Source organism: Pinus tabuliformis, chromosome 8, assembly GCF_031772625.1.
Source record: "Pinus tabuliformis cultivar Carrire ecotype Pingquan chromosome 8, CPIR1, whole genome shotgun sequence".
Classification (NCBI taxonomy): Eukaryota; Viridiplantae; Streptophyta; class Pinopsida; order Pinales; family Pinaceae; genus Pinus; species Pinus tabuliformis.
Window position 1 is genome coordinate 1,091,384,329 of NC_142294.1, and position 18,492 is coordinate 1,091,402,820.

Consider the following 18,492-nt stretch of genomic DNA (forward strand, 5'->3'; position numbering starts at 1 on the left):
AAGGTTGCTCCAACAACCAACTTCTCAATGTTGCTCCAATGGCTGCCCAATAAGCTCTTCACTCCTACTACAATGCTTGCCCAAAACTCCTCACTACTACTCCACAAACGAACTCCACGACTCTTCACAAACTCTCACTCAAATGCAATGAGATGGTTGTGAGGAAATGAGATGGGTTGGGTGGGTTTTATAGGGTTTAGGAGAGGGGAATGGACCCCAAAGAACCTAAAGGCAAATTAGAAATGGGTTTGGGGTCCCCTAAAAGCAATTTCCAAAAAAAAAAACCATGTTGTTCTGGCTTTTTCGGATCGTTGTCATCGAGCCGGACGAGTAGGCTCGAACTCGGTCGGCTCAGTAATAACCCGACCGACCATTCCGATTCGAAGGCCGATTCGACCCAGTGGGGGCATGACTCGGACCAACTCCCCGAGTCCGTTTCGAACCAGTCGTTTTTCAAAACAGTGGTTATGATGTCATCTTCAGCAGAGGTAAGCCTTACCTCCAGCATTTAGCTTCTGGATGTAAGAAGTTGATAGGTGTGAGGATGAAGAATCTCTACAAGTTCCAAGTAGAGACAGGCACAATCTTGAGTAACAAGGTAGGAATTGCACCGAGTAGAGAAGTGTTTGTTGAAGAGCGCAGAGCTCTAAGAGAATCCTTAGAGCAAGAGCAGATTAGAGTACTTGAGAATAAGCTACTCAAGATGGAGCCTCAGCCAGTATCTCAATTTCAGTCTCGGTTTGCTGTCAATTGGTCCGACCAGCAAGATGATGAGCAGAGCCCAAGATGAGAGCAGGCAACTACTCAATCAGTGACTCCCAGGATAGGGAAAGTTTGAGCCAAGTGGGAAGAAGATTTGTTTGGGGAGGATCTTAAGAGAGTTGGACCTCCCAGTAGCACCTTTAGCCAAAGGAAGCAGCGACCGAAGTACAAGGGGGCATGGCAATTATTACTGAGGTGATAGACTCACAAGACATGGTTGGAAAGAACAGGTTCTTGTTGAATTTTCCACGGCATATGAGAATCTAGGTTTGGATCTTACAATCTCTGACACAACCAACTCAAATGCGACAACAAGCTACTTTACACAACGGAATAACAATAATAGTAAATCAACTAGTGCACAATAGACAACTTTTTACATTTTTTCAACCCAACTTCGTTATATTAATAAATTTCTAATATAACAATCTAGGGCTCCTGTACCAGGGATCATGGCCCTCATACGATCACTAATACAAGAATACAACTAGGGTTTGGTGTCAGTCCTTCGACAAACAATCTACCCTAAGCAAGACAACTCTTGACCTACTTGTTGATGTGGCACCCCGCTGCCCTTCCAATCCATGTGTCATAAACACATCCGAAGGTCCTTTGGTTCCCCATCTCTAGCAACACCAATCTGCCTCTATCAATGATCCACATCCTTTAGGTCACTGAACACGGCTCCAATCTGCCCTCTAGTTGCTCCTTAGTCCATCAAGAAGTCCAACTCATAGGGTCTTCATCAACTGCCCACGTGTTGCTCCTTAGTCCTTCAAGAACACAACACTTTGGGACTTCTTCCCACTTCTGCCTTCCTTTGTTGTTGTTATCACTTAGAAATGTCCTCTTGGTTGTAGGAGAGAAGTTTCCAAGGTAACCTTTGCAATCCAACTTATAGATGTGAAAACTCCTAAACCGGAATCCATACTGCAACAACTGATGATATTTCTCCTACTTGTTAGATTTAGATGAACAAGTTATTTGCAGTTTCCAACGGCACACATTGAAATACATACACTACAGCCTACACCATTTAAAATAATATGCCGAAACAAGAAACTAAACAATAGAGAGATACAACACAAATGACACAGTTGTTTTTGGACAAATGTCCCCAGAAAAACCCAATGCGGGAAAACCGGTGCAACAGATCTGAGGGTTTTATTATTAAGCAGAAGTTATTTCTGAATACAACCTCTAGATGCCTTGCAAGTAATCCAGTACAGAGAATATCACTCGACAGAAGAAATTAGTGAGATTACCTCACTCTACAATGCAAGTCCCGACTAATCCGGCAACTAAACCAACGAGCCCCCGACTACTTTTGTGTTGCCCCTATGTAGTCACTGTGTGGGCCTGTGTCACAGCCTCTAAGGCCCTGCGTCACCTTTTGCTGGATCGATTTGCTCTCACGAGCTGACTCCAACGCTCCCAACTCAAAACGTCAAACCCCCAGCAAATCTCAGACTTCTGCATGAAGGCTCTACATTGCTTTGCGTGAGCCCTTCCTAGCTCTGCGTCACCCTCTCTGGGCACTGCGTTGCCTCCTCTGTGTGTCCCTTTGCCTCTCTACTGAGTATTCTTGGCTCCGAAGAAGATACTCTAGCCAAAACTCTCTTTGCCCCTCTCAGTGTGATCACTACAAAATTATTGTGTTGCCTCTAGCTTCAACAATTCGATTTGACTGATCAACTCTCTGTGTGTCTCTTCCAAATGACCCTCAAGCCTCCTTAAATAATCTTCTCGTTGACATTCAACGACCGATATTAGAAGCTAATGAATGGCTAAGATCATTTCTGCTTGATCCTCGTCTTCTTCTAATAGTTACACCCACAGTTACATTAATACCCATTAAATATTTTAATTTCCTAAGTTTAGACTTAGGGTCCCATTAAAAATAATTGATTATTTAAATAAAACTGTCTCTGAATGGAATTTCCCAAAACACTTTCTGGGTTCTTTGGAATACATGTGCCCAAGCCTCCTTGCAAAATTTGAGACTTAGAGCACATCCAATGCTACTAGAAATCAACAATAGATTGAAGGTTAGCCCCTTCAATCCAGAGAGCGCTTTCTCTGACAGCTTAATCACTAGGTTTAGTAATTGATTGTACTTCTACACAGTGGCTAGATTTTCAGTTGTGTTGTGTTGATGTGGGGTTTGGTTGGGCTGGGCATGAGGTAGACAACCCATTGGGCAATGGAGTCAACAAGCTAGGGTTTATGACAACTTACCAAGATATTGGCTATGAAACCGAATTCGTTCCTCAGCCCCCTCGTGTCCTAAATCGATCGAATCAAACACGATTCGGTGAGACACGTGTCCGAGCGTGTCCCATCAGGACACGATCATGTCCCGATTCTGGGACACGTGTCCGCCTTTTTGAGTGTCACGCGACCCATAAAGGGTGGTTTTGGCCAATTTCAACTTCACATTTGTCTTTTTCTCTTGTTGTGGGTGTGTGGGAGCGAATAACAAAGGGTGTGGAAGCATTTTGGAGGTGATTCAAGCAACAGGTAAGTGCACTTTGTCTCTATTTTTTTTTGCATTTTTATTACAGCAGTTTGCATGTGCAATTTTTTTACATATTGGTGCATTTGTTTTTTATTTTTTTGCAACATTCATGGCTCAATCAAGGGGAGCAGGGAAGGGGCACAGGAAGGCGAAGAATATCCCCATTGGAGATGCCCCTCTTCTTCCAATTTCATCAGGGTCTACAAGTCTTCCCTCTATTGGAAGTGGGGCTGCAACAATAGCTTCAAACGTTGAGGGAAGACAAGAGGCTCAAGATAACAAATATCACTTGTGGAAGTATGTCACTAGAGAGCAAGGGCCAGGCAACAAGTTGACGGGAGGAGGCAATGTTGCTTGGAAATGCAACTATAGCAGCAATCATTTCATGAGCACATATTATCGTGTGAAATATCATTTGTTGGCTTTACCAGGTTGTAGAATTGCAGCATGTACACAAGTGACTTTAGCTAAGAGGAAAGAAATGGAAAAAGAGGCCAATGTTGGTATGGCAAAGGTGGCAGCAACATCTAAAAAACCAAGAATGATGATCCCCTTCCATTCTTGAGGAAAAGCAACAACAAATTTCCATTTGAGAGTTTTGGTGGGGGGCAAGCAACAAAAAGAAAGGCAGTGGCACTTGGTCCAATGGACAAGATTTTTCAGAAAGAGAAACGGGAAGAGCTTGATCTCACCATTGCATTCTTTTTCTATCAGAACTTCATATCCTTTAATGTTACACGCTCACCTTTATTTATTGATATGTGCCGAACTCTAACTCGAGGGGCTCCATCAGGGTATGTTCCTCTTGGGTCAGAGAAACTTAGAACCACATTGTTAACTAAGGCAAAGAAAGAGGTGGACAAAATGCATGACCCTATTAAATCAGCATGGCCAACATTTGGGGTTAGTATTGTTTCTGATGGATGGGCAGATCCAGCGCACTACCCACTCATCAACTTCATGGTCTCTTCCTTGAATGGTCCAGTTTTCTTGAAATTAGTGGATGCACTTGGACAATACAAGGATGCACAATTTATGGGTGAGTTGTTCATTAAAGTTATTGAAGATGTAGGTGTTGATTCTTGTGTACAAATCATTACAAATAATGCCCCTGTTTGCAAAGTTGCTAGCATGATTGTGGAAGCTAAATATCCACAAGTATTTTGGACACCTTACATTGTCCATTCCTTGAATTTAGCACTTAAATCTATTGCTTTTGATGTGCATTGAATTGGAAGTATTATTGAGGATGTACATCATATCCACAACCTTGTACAAAATCATACAAATGCCCTCACAATCTACAAGGAGTCCACCAATCTATCATTGTTGAATATTGCAGATACACGGTTTGCCTCTTCATTCATCATGTTGAAGAGATTGAGGGAGGTCAATACCACTCTTAGGGCCATGGTTATTTCAGATTTTTGGTCTTTTTGGAGAAAGACAGATCGAGCAACCTCAAAAAGGGTGAAGGACACAGTATTAGATTATGCGTGGTGGGAGAGGGTAGATCTACTTATTAAGATCATAGACCCTATCATTTCTTTGCTACAATTTGCAGATACAAACCAACCCATCCTAGGAGAGGTTTATGAGGGATGGGATTCCATGATTGAATCTGTGAGGAGCATTATTTTACAGAGCGAGTACCCCGAGTATGAGACATCATCAGAGGCCTTCTTCACCACCGTACAAGATATTTTTCTCAACGGATGGGACAAGAATTGCACACATTTGCCTTGTTTGGCTCACCCATTGAACCCAAAATACTACAACCATGAGTGGCTGAATGGTGGACCTTCTCGCAGATTCCCTCCTCACATGGATGGTGAAATTTCACAGGGGAGGAAGGATGCATTGAGGCGGATATTTCAGGATAGAGCATCCCTTGAGGTGGAGGATGCCTTTGTAGATTTTTCCACTAGAACTGGTCGATTTGCGGGATATGATGTGATTAGAGACAGGGGGGCTAAGAAGCCCTATTCTTGGTGGGCAACTCATGGGGCAACAATCCCTCCTCTACAATAGTTAGCCATGAGGCTCATCTCTCAGGTGAATTCATCCTCTTGTTGCAATAGGAATTGGAGCACATATGGGAATTTGTATAGTATTAAGAAGAGCAAGCTTGAGCAGTCCAGGGCAGAGACAATGGTGTATGTGCACACTAACCTTCGTCTTATTTACAGGCAGAGGGATGTGTGGTTGAAGGGAAAGACAACAATGTGGGATGTCTTTCCTGATGATATGAGTTTGGACAGCAATGTTGAGTTCGCATTGGCCAACTTGGATCTTAATGAGCCAATGCTAGAGCCTGTCACTTTTGATGATGGTGATATTGTAGAGGGGTCATCCTCCACACCAACAGATGCAAAGATGACATTGGATACAGAGGAGGAGGATGCAACAGAGAAGAGCAGTGGTGACCATGATGATGACAGTGATGTTGATTTTGATGATGATGATTGATGACTCATGAGCTACCTATTGCCTTGAAGCTTGTAGTTGTTTTGTATTTTCTATTTCTAATTGCAATTGGCATTGCTACTACCTATGTAACACATTTTGATTTTTATGACTTAATGAGAAGACTACACTATCTTGTCTTTCTCCTATTGGATCATTAATGAATATGTCACAAATGTATTTGTATGCATAATTTTACTTTGTAAAACTTACATCTAGATGAAGATCCATGTTTGAATCAATGAATTTGTATCATGAATGAGAATTTGTGTAAGAAATATCTAATTTTTTATATATATATATATATATATATATATATATAATGTGTCCTATTCCTCGTGTCCGACAGTCGAATCCTCGTGTCCCGTGTCAGGTGACTTAGGATTCTGGTTGTTTGATCAGGATTGACAAAGGCAAGATAGATAGCACATCTTAGACATTGAACATTGTTATAGTAGAAGGGAGAAAATAGGAGAACATGTAAAAATTTCTCATTTCCCACCCCGGTTTTCAGTTTCACCTTATTTCTCCAAAATAGTTAAATGCCATTTCCCATATCCATACATTTAACAACTGAAAAATAAATTTTGCTAAAAACACAAATTCTGGAAATTTTACAGAATGCTGGAAAATGCAGAAATATAAAAATCAGCGAATACAATCAGCCATTTAACTCATTTAAACACAGTGATTTTTGGTCAAGGTGACCCTGGAAAAGCCCCCTACAACTCTTAGGGAAAACCAATTCGAGAGCTCTTTCATATTTCTGGAAAATGCTTTTTACAGTGAGAAATATTCAGCAAAAAAAATCAGCAAGCAAATTTTACAACTTATCTCGTTTTCCGTGCCTCGCAGCCAACTAAAAACTTGCCAACAGCAAAACAAAACAGCAATAAATGTTGTACGGACTCCTAGAAAAGCATGCAAGCTGCCATTAAATACGCATTATGGATTTCCTCAATTTGTGTGCAAAAAAAACCAGCAATGCAGTTGTACGGATTTGCCTCGATTTGCATGCCAAGGTATAGCCACTTGCTGTACGGATTTCTGCTCCTCGATTTCTGTGCACTTGCTGTACAGATTTCTAGAAAATCGTGCCCAATATCTGCCTTTCACTGTGTACTCACTCAGCTATACGGATTTGCTAAAATGCTGCCTCCTTCTCCTCCCTGTCCAGAAATCTCCCTTGCTCTCCTTCTCCCAATCTGCTCATAAAAGAATGAATAACCTTTTCCTCATTTTCCTCCCTTAATCTAACCCTAAGTGACTTTTGGGTAATCCCTAAATCCAATGGCTGAAATAGATTGAGATCTAGGGCTGAGATTAAATGCTCATTTAAATCTCACTTTCTATTTTTTAATTCACCCCACTTTAATAAAGACCCACTTAGTCATTTATTTCCAAAGTCACTTTTCCTTTCTAATTTTACATTGACTTTATTAAAGTCACTTTAAAATTAGACTTTAGTAACTTTATCACTTAAAGTCACTTTTAAATTAAATTTGACTTTATAAAAATTATAAAGTCACTTTAGGAGAAAAATTAAATTCTTTTGGACACTTTTCCCTAGGCCAAAGATCAAAGCCTTAGGGAACCACCTGTCCTCCGGTACCAAATTTCAACAGAACAACCCACTACAATAGGGCATTTAAAATGAATCCTGGAGTAGCTTTAGAAGGTAGGAGTATAAGTATTTGAAATCTATGAAACAAAGCATCAAAGCAAGGATGAATTCTGTAACATTTACTCTTATTCAAATATTCAAAAGACCATACATTTAGATGACATTACAGAGAAGGAAACTTTGAAAATTGTAGAAAACACATACTAAGACATAGCATCACATGAATCTTTATATCACTAATCAAAATACACTGATCTTAGCAAACTGTAGATTGACAAAGCTCTTCAACACACAGAGAATGGTCATTCTTTCATAAAAAACCAACTTTTTTCCTCATTTCTCATGTAATATATAGGAAAAATACAATAAAGATAAGATCCACAAAGTCTGGTAGTAATAACTGCATAATATTTACAATATTTAAAGGTTTAATTAACAAAAATCAACAAAATCCTATCACCTTAGCTATTTGGATGTCTAATATGGCAGATAGCAGTGGTCAAAATGCATTGTAGAACAGTTGTTCGTATCTCCTACTATTATTTTGGAACGAGGACGAGTCATGGTTGTATTATAGGATTTAACACTGCTCACTCCCTTGTAGGCTCAATATCTAGAACTACAGCTCGTCTTCCCTTGTGGTAGCAAAACCGGTGCATGAACCTGTAAACCATGTTGAAACTGCGCAACTGCCCTTGTAACCACTTGCTCCTTTCAAGGCCTTTTTCCCTTATGTTGACTCGCATTCTTTGTACTCCCTCAGCCACAAAAACCCTTTGACATTTACCATAACGTATTGAAAATAACTTACTATCAAAAAAGATAAACTGATTAGGTCAAAATGTTGAGGTAGAATTAGGGTTTGTTCAGCAAAATTAGGGTTTTGAATATTTCCCTGTCCCCTGAAGCAAACTGATTATTTCTCCATGGCTTCTGCAACCTGAGCAAGGAGGTTCAACTTATCTTGGCTTCTTGTCATTCTTCTAGTAGCTCTCGGTATAATTTTTTCAGCCTTTAGGGTTTCTTTCCCCTCTCTGTCAGCATGCTTTGTTTTCCTCTATTTTTTGGCCTTCTTTCTGCTCTTTGAAGTCTACACAATCTCTTCATCTTCATCAATAATTACTGTCTCCTTTAGCTTAGGGTTTGTTTTTGCTTTTAAACCCAATCTCAGTTTGTTTGTAGGGTGAGTGTGAGGCTTTCTGGAGTAAACCCTAGGTTCAGTTTCAGCTTCTTCATCCCCTTGTTTCTATCTTTTGTTTTCCCTTTTTACTTTGTGATGCTCTCTGTTTTGCCTCCTCTTCCTCTAACATCAGTTTTTGTTTTCCTCTTGTTCTTCTTTCATAAACCCTAACGCATGGCTCTTTCACAGGGTTTTCATCATGCTTTTCAATAGGGATATGACTAGACTCTCTCTTAGTTTCCTGAGCTAGAAATTGAGTAGAGACTTTAGTTTGGCCTCTCCTTGGTCTTCTAGGTGCAAGTTATCTTAGGTTTCTTTGTCTTAATTGCTCCACCTGCTTGTTTAGCTCCTGAGGGTATAATATTTTGATTAGGTCATGATGACAAATGTAATGAGGTTGTAGCTCACGTTTGCTTCTTGCCTTGGTGCACATTTTTAGCAAACTTTGGTAAAGGAAGTATGGCAAATTCATCTTACAAAACCCTGCCAAATGACAAAAAACTCATATGATACAGAAAGGCTTTAGAATACCTGTCTTGACAGGTGAAGAAAAGTTGCACTGTTCTGAGAGCATTGGACCATTTGAGCTTCAGCATATTTTGGAGGACTCCAGCATTCCGTTCTTGATTCTAACATTCCTCCTTCAAGAAGAAATTCAAATCCATGTTTTGCAATCTTTATTTCTTAAACCATCTCTCACCCTCATTGGCAAACCTGTAGCTTCTGCAATAGATTGCTCTGTGACTGGGAACTACAGGGTTCTGATTCTTGTTGCGTTTCCATCAAATAAGTAAATGAAATCATGGCATCAACTCAGGTTGTGCCCATTGAAGCGCTAAAACACTGGTTCCCATTCTGCATTCCTGAACAGCGTTAACATCTCTGGATACACTTTGAAATACATCCCATCAGGCTCAAACCATTTTACATGACCTATTCGACCCAATCTTGCAAAGATTTTGATGCTACAAACACCTTTCCCAACCTTGAATTACCCTGGTCAGATGTTGCAAACCACTCGAAAACCTTTCTGCAGACTATAAACAAAATTATGGGTTTGCTGGACATTATAGTTTTAGGGTAAACAGGGCAAATTAGGGTTTGATTTAAAACATCTCTCTTGGGCTTCAAAATGCTGCTAGTTGTCACATCATGAATGAAAAGGGGTAGAGATTTGTGAAAAAACGCTTGGATGCTTGAAAAAATGACGTTGTCAACTCGAAAAACTAAAATTTAAATTTTTTGGTGAGCGCTACAAAAATGTTTCGTAGCACCAGTTGTAGGTTTGCGATAGGTTAATTACGCCGCTAAAAACTTAGGATAAGCGTAGGGTTGGGTGAAAAGACTTGAATAGACATACCCCTAGGCTTAGGTAGCAATTTACACAAAATTTTATAAGGCCCTTTACATAACCATGACTTTGCAAAAGTAACTGATAAATATTGCTTTTGGACCTTTAGGGAAAGGTGCAAACCTGATGCTAACAATTGCTAGATGAAGACAGACTTGGGGCATGGAGGTTGCCCACTTTAACTGTAGAAAGTCCTCCTTCAACAAAAGACTAGGGCTCATTCACTAACACTTCTGGCTACCCTTCTTCCCTTCAAGGATCAGCCCCTTTGGCTCAACACATTTGCCCTTCTAGTAGCCCCTGTAGTCCTTCACAAGATGCTTCACTTAGGACCTTTAATTCTGCCACTCCTACCAAATTTTAAGATTTTAAGTCCTTCACAACTTTGGACTTGGCTCACAAGGACACCTTTTTGTTGCCCTCCAAACAATCCACAAGATGTCCTACAGCATTGTCCTTACTGGACACCTCATCCACTAGCAAACATCAAATTCAAGAGGACAAAACATACCTTGTTTTCTCAGCCAACTACTGCTCCTCTTGACCCCAGCTTTTGTGCCCTTCTCTGCAATTCTCAACCCTTCGTTAGGGTTGATTGTAACTATAGTCACAGGCCCACAAACTCAGCCCTGTATGCCTCCAAATACTACGGATTAGCTTCCCTAACAATCCTCCCTTATTCGTTGTCCTTCTTGCCTTTGAACAGTCCATTTTTTGGCCTTTCTGGTACTCAAAGAGGCTACCTACAGGACTAGGCTACACTAGGGCATATTCAAAAATATTCGAACCTATTTCTAGAGAAACTCCACCCAAAAACAACGGTTTCCCTTCCTCTACAACTCCTCTTCTTCGCTGGCCTTTAGGACACTTTTCTACCCATTGTCCTAGCCTTTCGACCTCCCAAAAGAACACCTACAACAGTGCAACTATCATCCCAAAGACACAAAAATATACAGACCTGTTCTTGAGAATTTTTCCCTCAAATTTGTCACAAAACTACCTCAAAATATGTCTCCTCTATGTTGGTTGTAACTCCATAAGATCGACCTCCTGTCACAAGATTATTGGACTCGAAACAGTTTAATATCTCTCCTTCGCTAGGGCTCTTGATTTGCGGCTACCTCAGAGGTATCTTCTTTTGATGTTTTTCTCCTTGGATGTGTGCAACATCAAATCGTTGGGGGCTTGTTTCATGTCAAGCCTACATGAAACTTCCTTCAAAAACCACACTTTACATATAAAAATTAATTTCTCCCAAACTACAAGGCCTATCTTGGTGCTCTTGGCAGCGCCTTGCTCCATTAAGGGCACTCCATCATCTCCAAGTGCCAAGTGTCCAAAATCAAGCTTAGTTTATGCCCACTCCTTTGGGTCAAAAAACCCCACTTTGGGTACATAGCCCACAAATAAATTGTGGTACCAACTCACACAAGTGTAATACCCAAGGTTGTGGAGTACCTCCCAAGCAACAAATCTCAACATTCCTCAGATCAGATTCTGCAAGAGAAAGCAAGGAAGTCTTCTAGTTCAGAGGGCGTAGCTGCAATAGCGGAGAACATGGTAGTGATGAAGACAAATCTAGGTGGACAAGGTTCTTCTAGAAGTACCTCTTTAAGAAGGAGTGTTGAAAATGTAGCGAATGGAAGGTCTTCTCTAGCTCGTGCCTTAGCCAGAAAGACCACAATTTGTCTTTCCTTTGACCATGGAGCCAATTCATGGAGATGGTGAGTTCATTTCCAATTTGCGGGAATAATATTCACAAGTTCATGCGTAGTGTTAGAGGATTTATTACATGGACCCTTCTTCAATTTGACTGCAGGATTGAGTGGTAGTTCAAGTTTAGAAAAGTACGAGTTGGGAACTTCACTCTTTAATGGAAGGAGGACGAGTTATAACTTCAGTGAATACTAGAGAAGAGAACCAATTCGACTCAGTTAACTAGTCAATCACAACTCAAGTTATAAATTTGTAACTTGCCTATTATAGCATGGACCGAATCTATAAAGGAGGGACGAAAGGCACAAAGTTGTACAATTGTTTTGCGCACAAAGGTTTGTGAAAAGACAACCTTGATTGTGGAGCACGGATATTGTGTCCTAAAGAATAGGAGCACAAATGCGCTAGGAATTAGGAGGATTGGTTGTGCATAGGTTATGTGGAGATGGGGTCCTAAAAAATAGGAGCTCAAGTGCGCTAAGAAGTAGGGCCATGAATGCACTAGGAAATAGGAGATTAGCGTAAGGAATAAGAAGGCCAATTAAGCAAGGAAGGAAGAGCAGAACTAAGGCAAGTCAGCAAAGTTTGCAAAGCAAGTCAAGGAGGCAATAAAGGACCAATTGTGTGTAGGAAGCGAGATCAAGTGGTGATCAAGGAAGGCCAAGATCAATTATTTCAATTGAGACTTGTATGAGAAGTAGAACGCTTTATCAAGAGAGACAGATTGCTTTGTAATATATCCAAGTGCTCACAATCAATAAAATAGCCACACAAATCTCAGTTGATGCAATTGATCTTGGCCTTCCTTGCTCACCACTTGATCTCGGTTCCTACAGACAATTGATCCTCTGCTGCCTCCTTGACTTGCTCTGCAAACCCTACTGACTTGCCTCAATTATGCTCCTGCTTCCCTACGCACTTGGCCTCCTTATTCCTTACACTAATCTCCTATTTCCTAACGCATCCATGGCCCTATTTCTTAGCGCAATTGAGCTCCTATTTTTTAGGAACCCAACTCCGCACAACGTGTGCATAACCAATCCTCCTAAATCCTAGTGCACTTGTGCTCCTATTCTTTAGGAATTAGGACACGATTCATGCGCTCCACAATCAAGGCTCTCTCACAAAACTATGAGCTCTATATTGTCACAAGCTTTTGTGAACAAAACAATTGTACATCTTTGTGCCTTTCATCTTTCCTTTATAGATTCAGTCCATGCTATGATAGGCAAGTTACAAATTTAGAACTTGAGTTGTGATTGACTAGTTAACTGAGTCGAACTGGTTCTCTTCTCCAACAATCACTGAGTTATAACTCGTCCTCCTTCAATCAAAGACTGAAGTTTCCCACTCGTCCTTTTCTAAACTCGAGCTGCCATTCGATCCTGTAGTCAAACTGAAGAAGGGTCCACATAGCAGATCCTCCAACAGTACGCATGAACTTGTGATAATATTCCTGCAAGCTGGAAATAAACTCACCATCTCCATGAACTTGCTCCATGGTCAAAGGAAAGACAACTCATGGTTTTTCTGGCTAAGGCGTGAAATAGAGAAGACCTTCCACTCGCTACATTTTCAACAAAACCAACCAATCAGCTGGCACATCAAACCAGCCAATAAACCCAGTTCGAGGACGGGTAATCAGTCAGTTTTGCTATAAAGTGGCACGAGTTATTACTGCACAAGTGGTGAGGAGACCTTTCATGATACTCCAAACATGAAAAACCAAGCTTTCCATGGGATCCGATGCTCAATTTTAGACTTTGACATTAATATTCATTAAGCTCAACTGCAGCTGGAAACACAAGACCTGGACAATATGAACTACCATGAATTGTGCTCTAGTAATGCATGTTCCTTTCATTAGCCATCTTAAGATTCTTAAGCTTATGCCAATATCCTCTATCCAGTCACCAAGAAAGGATTTTCCTACTATTACTTTAATGGATTCCACTCTGCCACATGTGGTGAACTCAGAAGCCAAACAGCACAATAATCCAATGCCTTCTTAAGTGATTCATGATATTAAAGCAGCCAACCCCCTGAAATCTAGCAACCTAACCTTCCACTATAAGATATTCAATGTGATGAAGCAACCACTTCCATGTCTTCTCAGCAATGACCATCATTCGTATACACTCTTCTCTCTGAGATTTTGAGCTCACTTTCTCTAAACCAACTGCCTGATCTCCCATAGAAATAGTAAAAGAGTCATTGTGACTACTAATATTAACAACAGGTGACAAAATGGAGATTGTTCTGAGATTTGGAAAATGACAGTGAATAGTAACAGACAATTTTAACTCATGACTTGTTTTACAATTTGAATTCTTGAAACACAAATGACGATCAGGAACCATCTACTCTTCTTTCCATCTGGCCACGCCACTAATATTTATGAAACTTAATCTGTTTTCCTTATGGCAAGATAATCTAATGAGCTTGCAAAGGATCTTCCAGCAGATGGCTACAGTACAATAGCCGATAGGATTTACCCATCGCCCTGTATGAAACATGGCTTCAGCTCATGCTGGTGCCTTGCATGGCATGGAGGGATACTATTTTAACCCTTATGATCATAAAAAAACTTTAAACAAAGGAAGAAAATATCTTGTGCACTCACTTGAATGTTTCTAGAGAATGTGCACCCACCACTTCCATCTAGCACTTTTTATCATCCACAAAAGTGCCTCCCTATCTAGCGATCTATATGTATAGGAAAAAATTATTCAAATTAGCAGTAATTCCACGGTTCCCTGTATACTCAATATTTGGTAATATGTGATTTATCATACAATCCAAGTCCAACATAGGGGTAGTCAATGGCACATTAGCCAGGGATCTCAATCACCTCAAGTCAGATTTAAAACAAAGGATAATGTTTTTGGATTGTCTAACTAATTCATATAAATTTCTTTGATGCATACATGTGCCAGCTTCAAGTATCTCTGTCCAACCTTCTTACATGGAGGATGTAATATCCTAGGGTAGTTTTTCTTCCTAGGGCTTCTTTTTTTCCAATTGGGATTTTCAACAGAAGATTAATAGATTTTCATACATTCATATGATAACAAGTATCTTTTCATGAAATACACAGAATTTTTGCAATCAACAATAGGGGACAGCAATATGGTATCAAGCCACAATTGAGCAGAATTGATTGTTCCAGAAACCAGCAATACACTTTAATCCAATACTGTCTGTCAAACAAACCAGATTTACTAATTCAATCGAATCCTACAAACAGCCTGCAGAACCTGAGTTTCTTGCTTAATTCTGCTGTCTATAGTCTAGGACAACTCCTACAACAAATTACTAGAAGACTCCTCCTTCAGGAACGCTAGAATACATCCGAACAGACTCTCCTGATCTTGTCTCAAAGGGGTATCAGAACTGCTTCAGACTGCAGCCGAGCTGCTTTAGGAAACTTCAGGAAAAAATCGGACTGCAACCACTACAGAATCAATACAAGTTCTATCTGCTACAGAAGTCAATTTACCTCGGGAAACTTGTCCTATCTGCCTCGGGAGATTTTTGGCCTGCCTCAGGATTTCGGTCTCTTTTGCTTCAGAAGAATTTCAACCTGCCCAGAAAACCGTCCTGTCTGCCAGAGGGGTTTTGCCTGCCTCAGAATATTCGTTTTTGCATCAGAATAAGCCACAGTGCCTCAGAAATGCATCAGGGAGGCCAAGCTGCCTCAGAGCATGCCTAAGGGAGCTCCTGTGAGACCCTCAGCAATTTGCCCAAAAATCTTCGCTGGAAAAAAGAGGAAAGACAACGAAAAGATCTTGAACAGTTCACGAAATTTGCTTGACCTTTCCACCAGTTTTGATGCCCTTCTGCTAGACAATTTTCCTACTTTTCCAGAACAGAACAGCAGAAAATGAAAAGGGAAGATATATACCAACTACGTTGGAATCTTTCACCACCAAAATTAGTAGGATTAAAGGGGTCTTAAAACCCTCAGAGCCACAGCCCAAGAACACAGATGTATTTGATTCAATGTGATGATGATCATTTGATTTTATCTCCCCTCTATCTATAGATTTTCCATCGGCTACCAAATGTCAATGCAACCCCCAATTTTGGGTCATTTTGCCCCAGCTGACCCAACTTTTACACAATGTTGCCCCGACATTGGAAAATTTGGGTTTTTACCCCTTTATCAAGACTAAAGCCTACAGGGTTGGATAGGCTATTTCATCCTCCTCAGCCCATCAATTTGGAGAGGACATTACAGAGGAGAATATCATAAAAATCACAACAAAATGGAAACTGACACATCATCCAGAATTGTATGGATGACAGATGACTGGCCAGGGGAAAGTAAAGAAAAAATAAATTCTGAAAACATCTCCCACCAAGAAACAAGCAAAACATCAGTTCATCAAGCCAAACAAAGGATTGACAGCCTAAATTCACTGAATTTTTGTTCCCAATCATTGACATATAGTCATGATACAGTCAAGGACCTATAAGCATATCAGTAAATAAACCTGAAACCAAATCTCAAACTACACTTAAAACCTAAGGATGTCCCTACAAAATTTGTAGAGAAAAGTAGATACAAAATGATTCATGTAATGTTTCAAAAAATATGAAAATCCCATGTACACTTAGAGTCCAAAGGTATTATTACAGTGCCATAATATCTTCCAAAGCAAATGTTAGTTTTGAAGATAAAAGAATTTAAGAAACATGACTCCTGCACTTCTAGTAACAATTGGTGAACAAAGATTTATCAAATGGAGCAATGATCAAAACAGGTAATCACCACAAACAGAATCCAACAGTGAACCATGCCTGCTTCTAGTCATACTTTGAAGAAACAATGCACATTGCTAAAACATTCATGAAGAGAAATGCTCACCACATCTGCTATTACAAAATCTATCTCCTTCATAAAATTCTCTCTGCGGCGTTCTAGCTCTGCTGCTGTCTGCAATACAGTTGTGTATGATCATCAATAAACCTATGGTAATGAGACCATATCTACAATTTCAAAGTCAAAACACTGCATACAACATTTCATTCCTGGCAAAACTCAGGGACAGACAAGCTCCTCGCATTTATAACTATTGACTTCCCATAAAAAACAAGAATTATTGAATTTTTACAGTGCATTCTGCCAAATATAGGTTTATTGCATGTGCCAAGGCCTATCAAAGAGTTTGATTCCTAAAGGTCGCACCAAAACCAAATAAAATACAACCACCAAGTTAAAAATATCAATTATCCTTTAAGTAACAACTATATCATCAAAAAGGTTTGTAGTAGCTGTACAGGTCAATTTTGATGCTGCCAGCCAAAGGGATCTATCAATCAGTGGTGCAGGGGTTGTCAACTTCTTTTCCGATGTTCACATTATAAAGTTCAAGGCAGGAATGGGATAAGGTTCAGATGATTAAGAAGAGCTTATCGTCCTAAAGCTGGTTTTAATGTTAACAACTGAAAAAGATAGGCAGGAGGTACAATTTTTTGGTAATTCACTTGTAATAAATTGGATGAATAGGGTTAATAATTTACAATCCCTTGAGACCCTTGTTTGAGGAGGTACAAATTTCAAGATCAGTTTTTAATCATATGTCCTTTCAACGTGTCTTCATAGAAAGGAACTTGGAAGCTGATGTTCTTTCAAGTTTCTAAGGCTGGATTGCAGTTGAATGCTGGAGTATGGCACATATAGGAAACTATTTAAGGCCCCGCTTAAGAATATTTTCATACTTTCTTTTATTAGGGCAGTTTTTTTTGTTCTGTTTTCTAGGTAACTTTTTGCAGAGGCTGCACTGGGAGACTATTATTATGCTTTGATAGTCCTAGTGAATGTTTTGGTCTGTATATACCTACCTTTTTATTACATTAAGGACCTTTCTGGAGGATACTGAAGCAATAGACAATGTATGATCTTATAGAGCTTCCCATCCGGAGACTTTCCTGAAATGCAAATGCACATCTATGTAATGTAATTTTGTTATCATGTAATTATATTATGATTTTTTATCTGAGGAAAAAAGGGTTTGCGTTAATAATTATGATCAAGCTACAGAAATCACTAATTAGTGTATAAGCTGAAACTATTTTTCTTCCACATTTGAAATTCCTTTAAGAAATGCAAAGATATATTACTCTGATATGAAAATACATAACCATAAAGTCATTTAAACTTAATATAGTAGGCCTGTCGGTGCCTCATCTCCAGATACTATGGGAATGGGGCTCATTTAAAAAATGCCCCCCAGGGTAGAAGGTAGGATTAAACAAGATATAATCTTAATGCATTTTTATGCCACAAAATCAAGGAATCTAGTGTACAATACATCATTGGTAGTATATTGATGTCTAATTTGTATTGAATATCTATTAGTATTAAGTCAGTTTAATAAGGATAATACTGATAAAGGATAACCAAAAGCTGCTCAGAAAAAGAAGGAATAGACATGGTTCACGCCTGCAGAAGGAAGAATCAAGTTAAATTTACAAAGGGTGATGCCACCTTGCAGAAAGATTTGCTCTAGATCCTAACACCTTGCATGGTGACTAGGGCTAGGTAATCTTAAATAACTCATTAGTCGTCACTTGAGGATATATTACTAATATCCTGAATGAATAATACAATCTGGGAGGGAGATTTATTCATTGGTGTAGCTGGAGATGTTCTGCTGTAGAGACCATAGCCATAGCAGGTACTACGCTTTGAGCAATTAAGCAGTCGGTCAAAGAGAAATGCGCTTCAACAATCAAGGACAGATGAGCCTCAAAATCACTGAATTGATTGTGTGTCATCTCTCTAATCTAACTCGAAAAGAACTCAGGCTCCCAAGCTGAGAATTTGCAGTTTTATCATAGTTGTTGCTTTTCAGTTCAAGAACCTTAGC

The 18,492-nt window shown here is 39.7% G+C and overlaps 1 protein-coding gene across 2 annotated transcripts in view; it reads right to left on the bottom strand.

Moving 5' to 3' along the window:
* LOC149239151 (UvrABC system C protein, putative (DUF3411)) overlaps positions 1-18,492 on the bottom strand; it is a 158,533-nt gene that overhangs the window by 112,923 nt on the left and 27,118 nt on the right. For both annotated transcript variants that reach the window (XM_089373334.1, XM_089373335.1), the window contains exon 2: positions 16,488-16,556. In XM_089373334.1, coding sequence (XP_089229460.1) covers positions 16,488-16,556 — 69 coding nt within the window. The remainder of the gene's footprint in view (positions 1-16,487; positions 16,557-18,492) is intronic.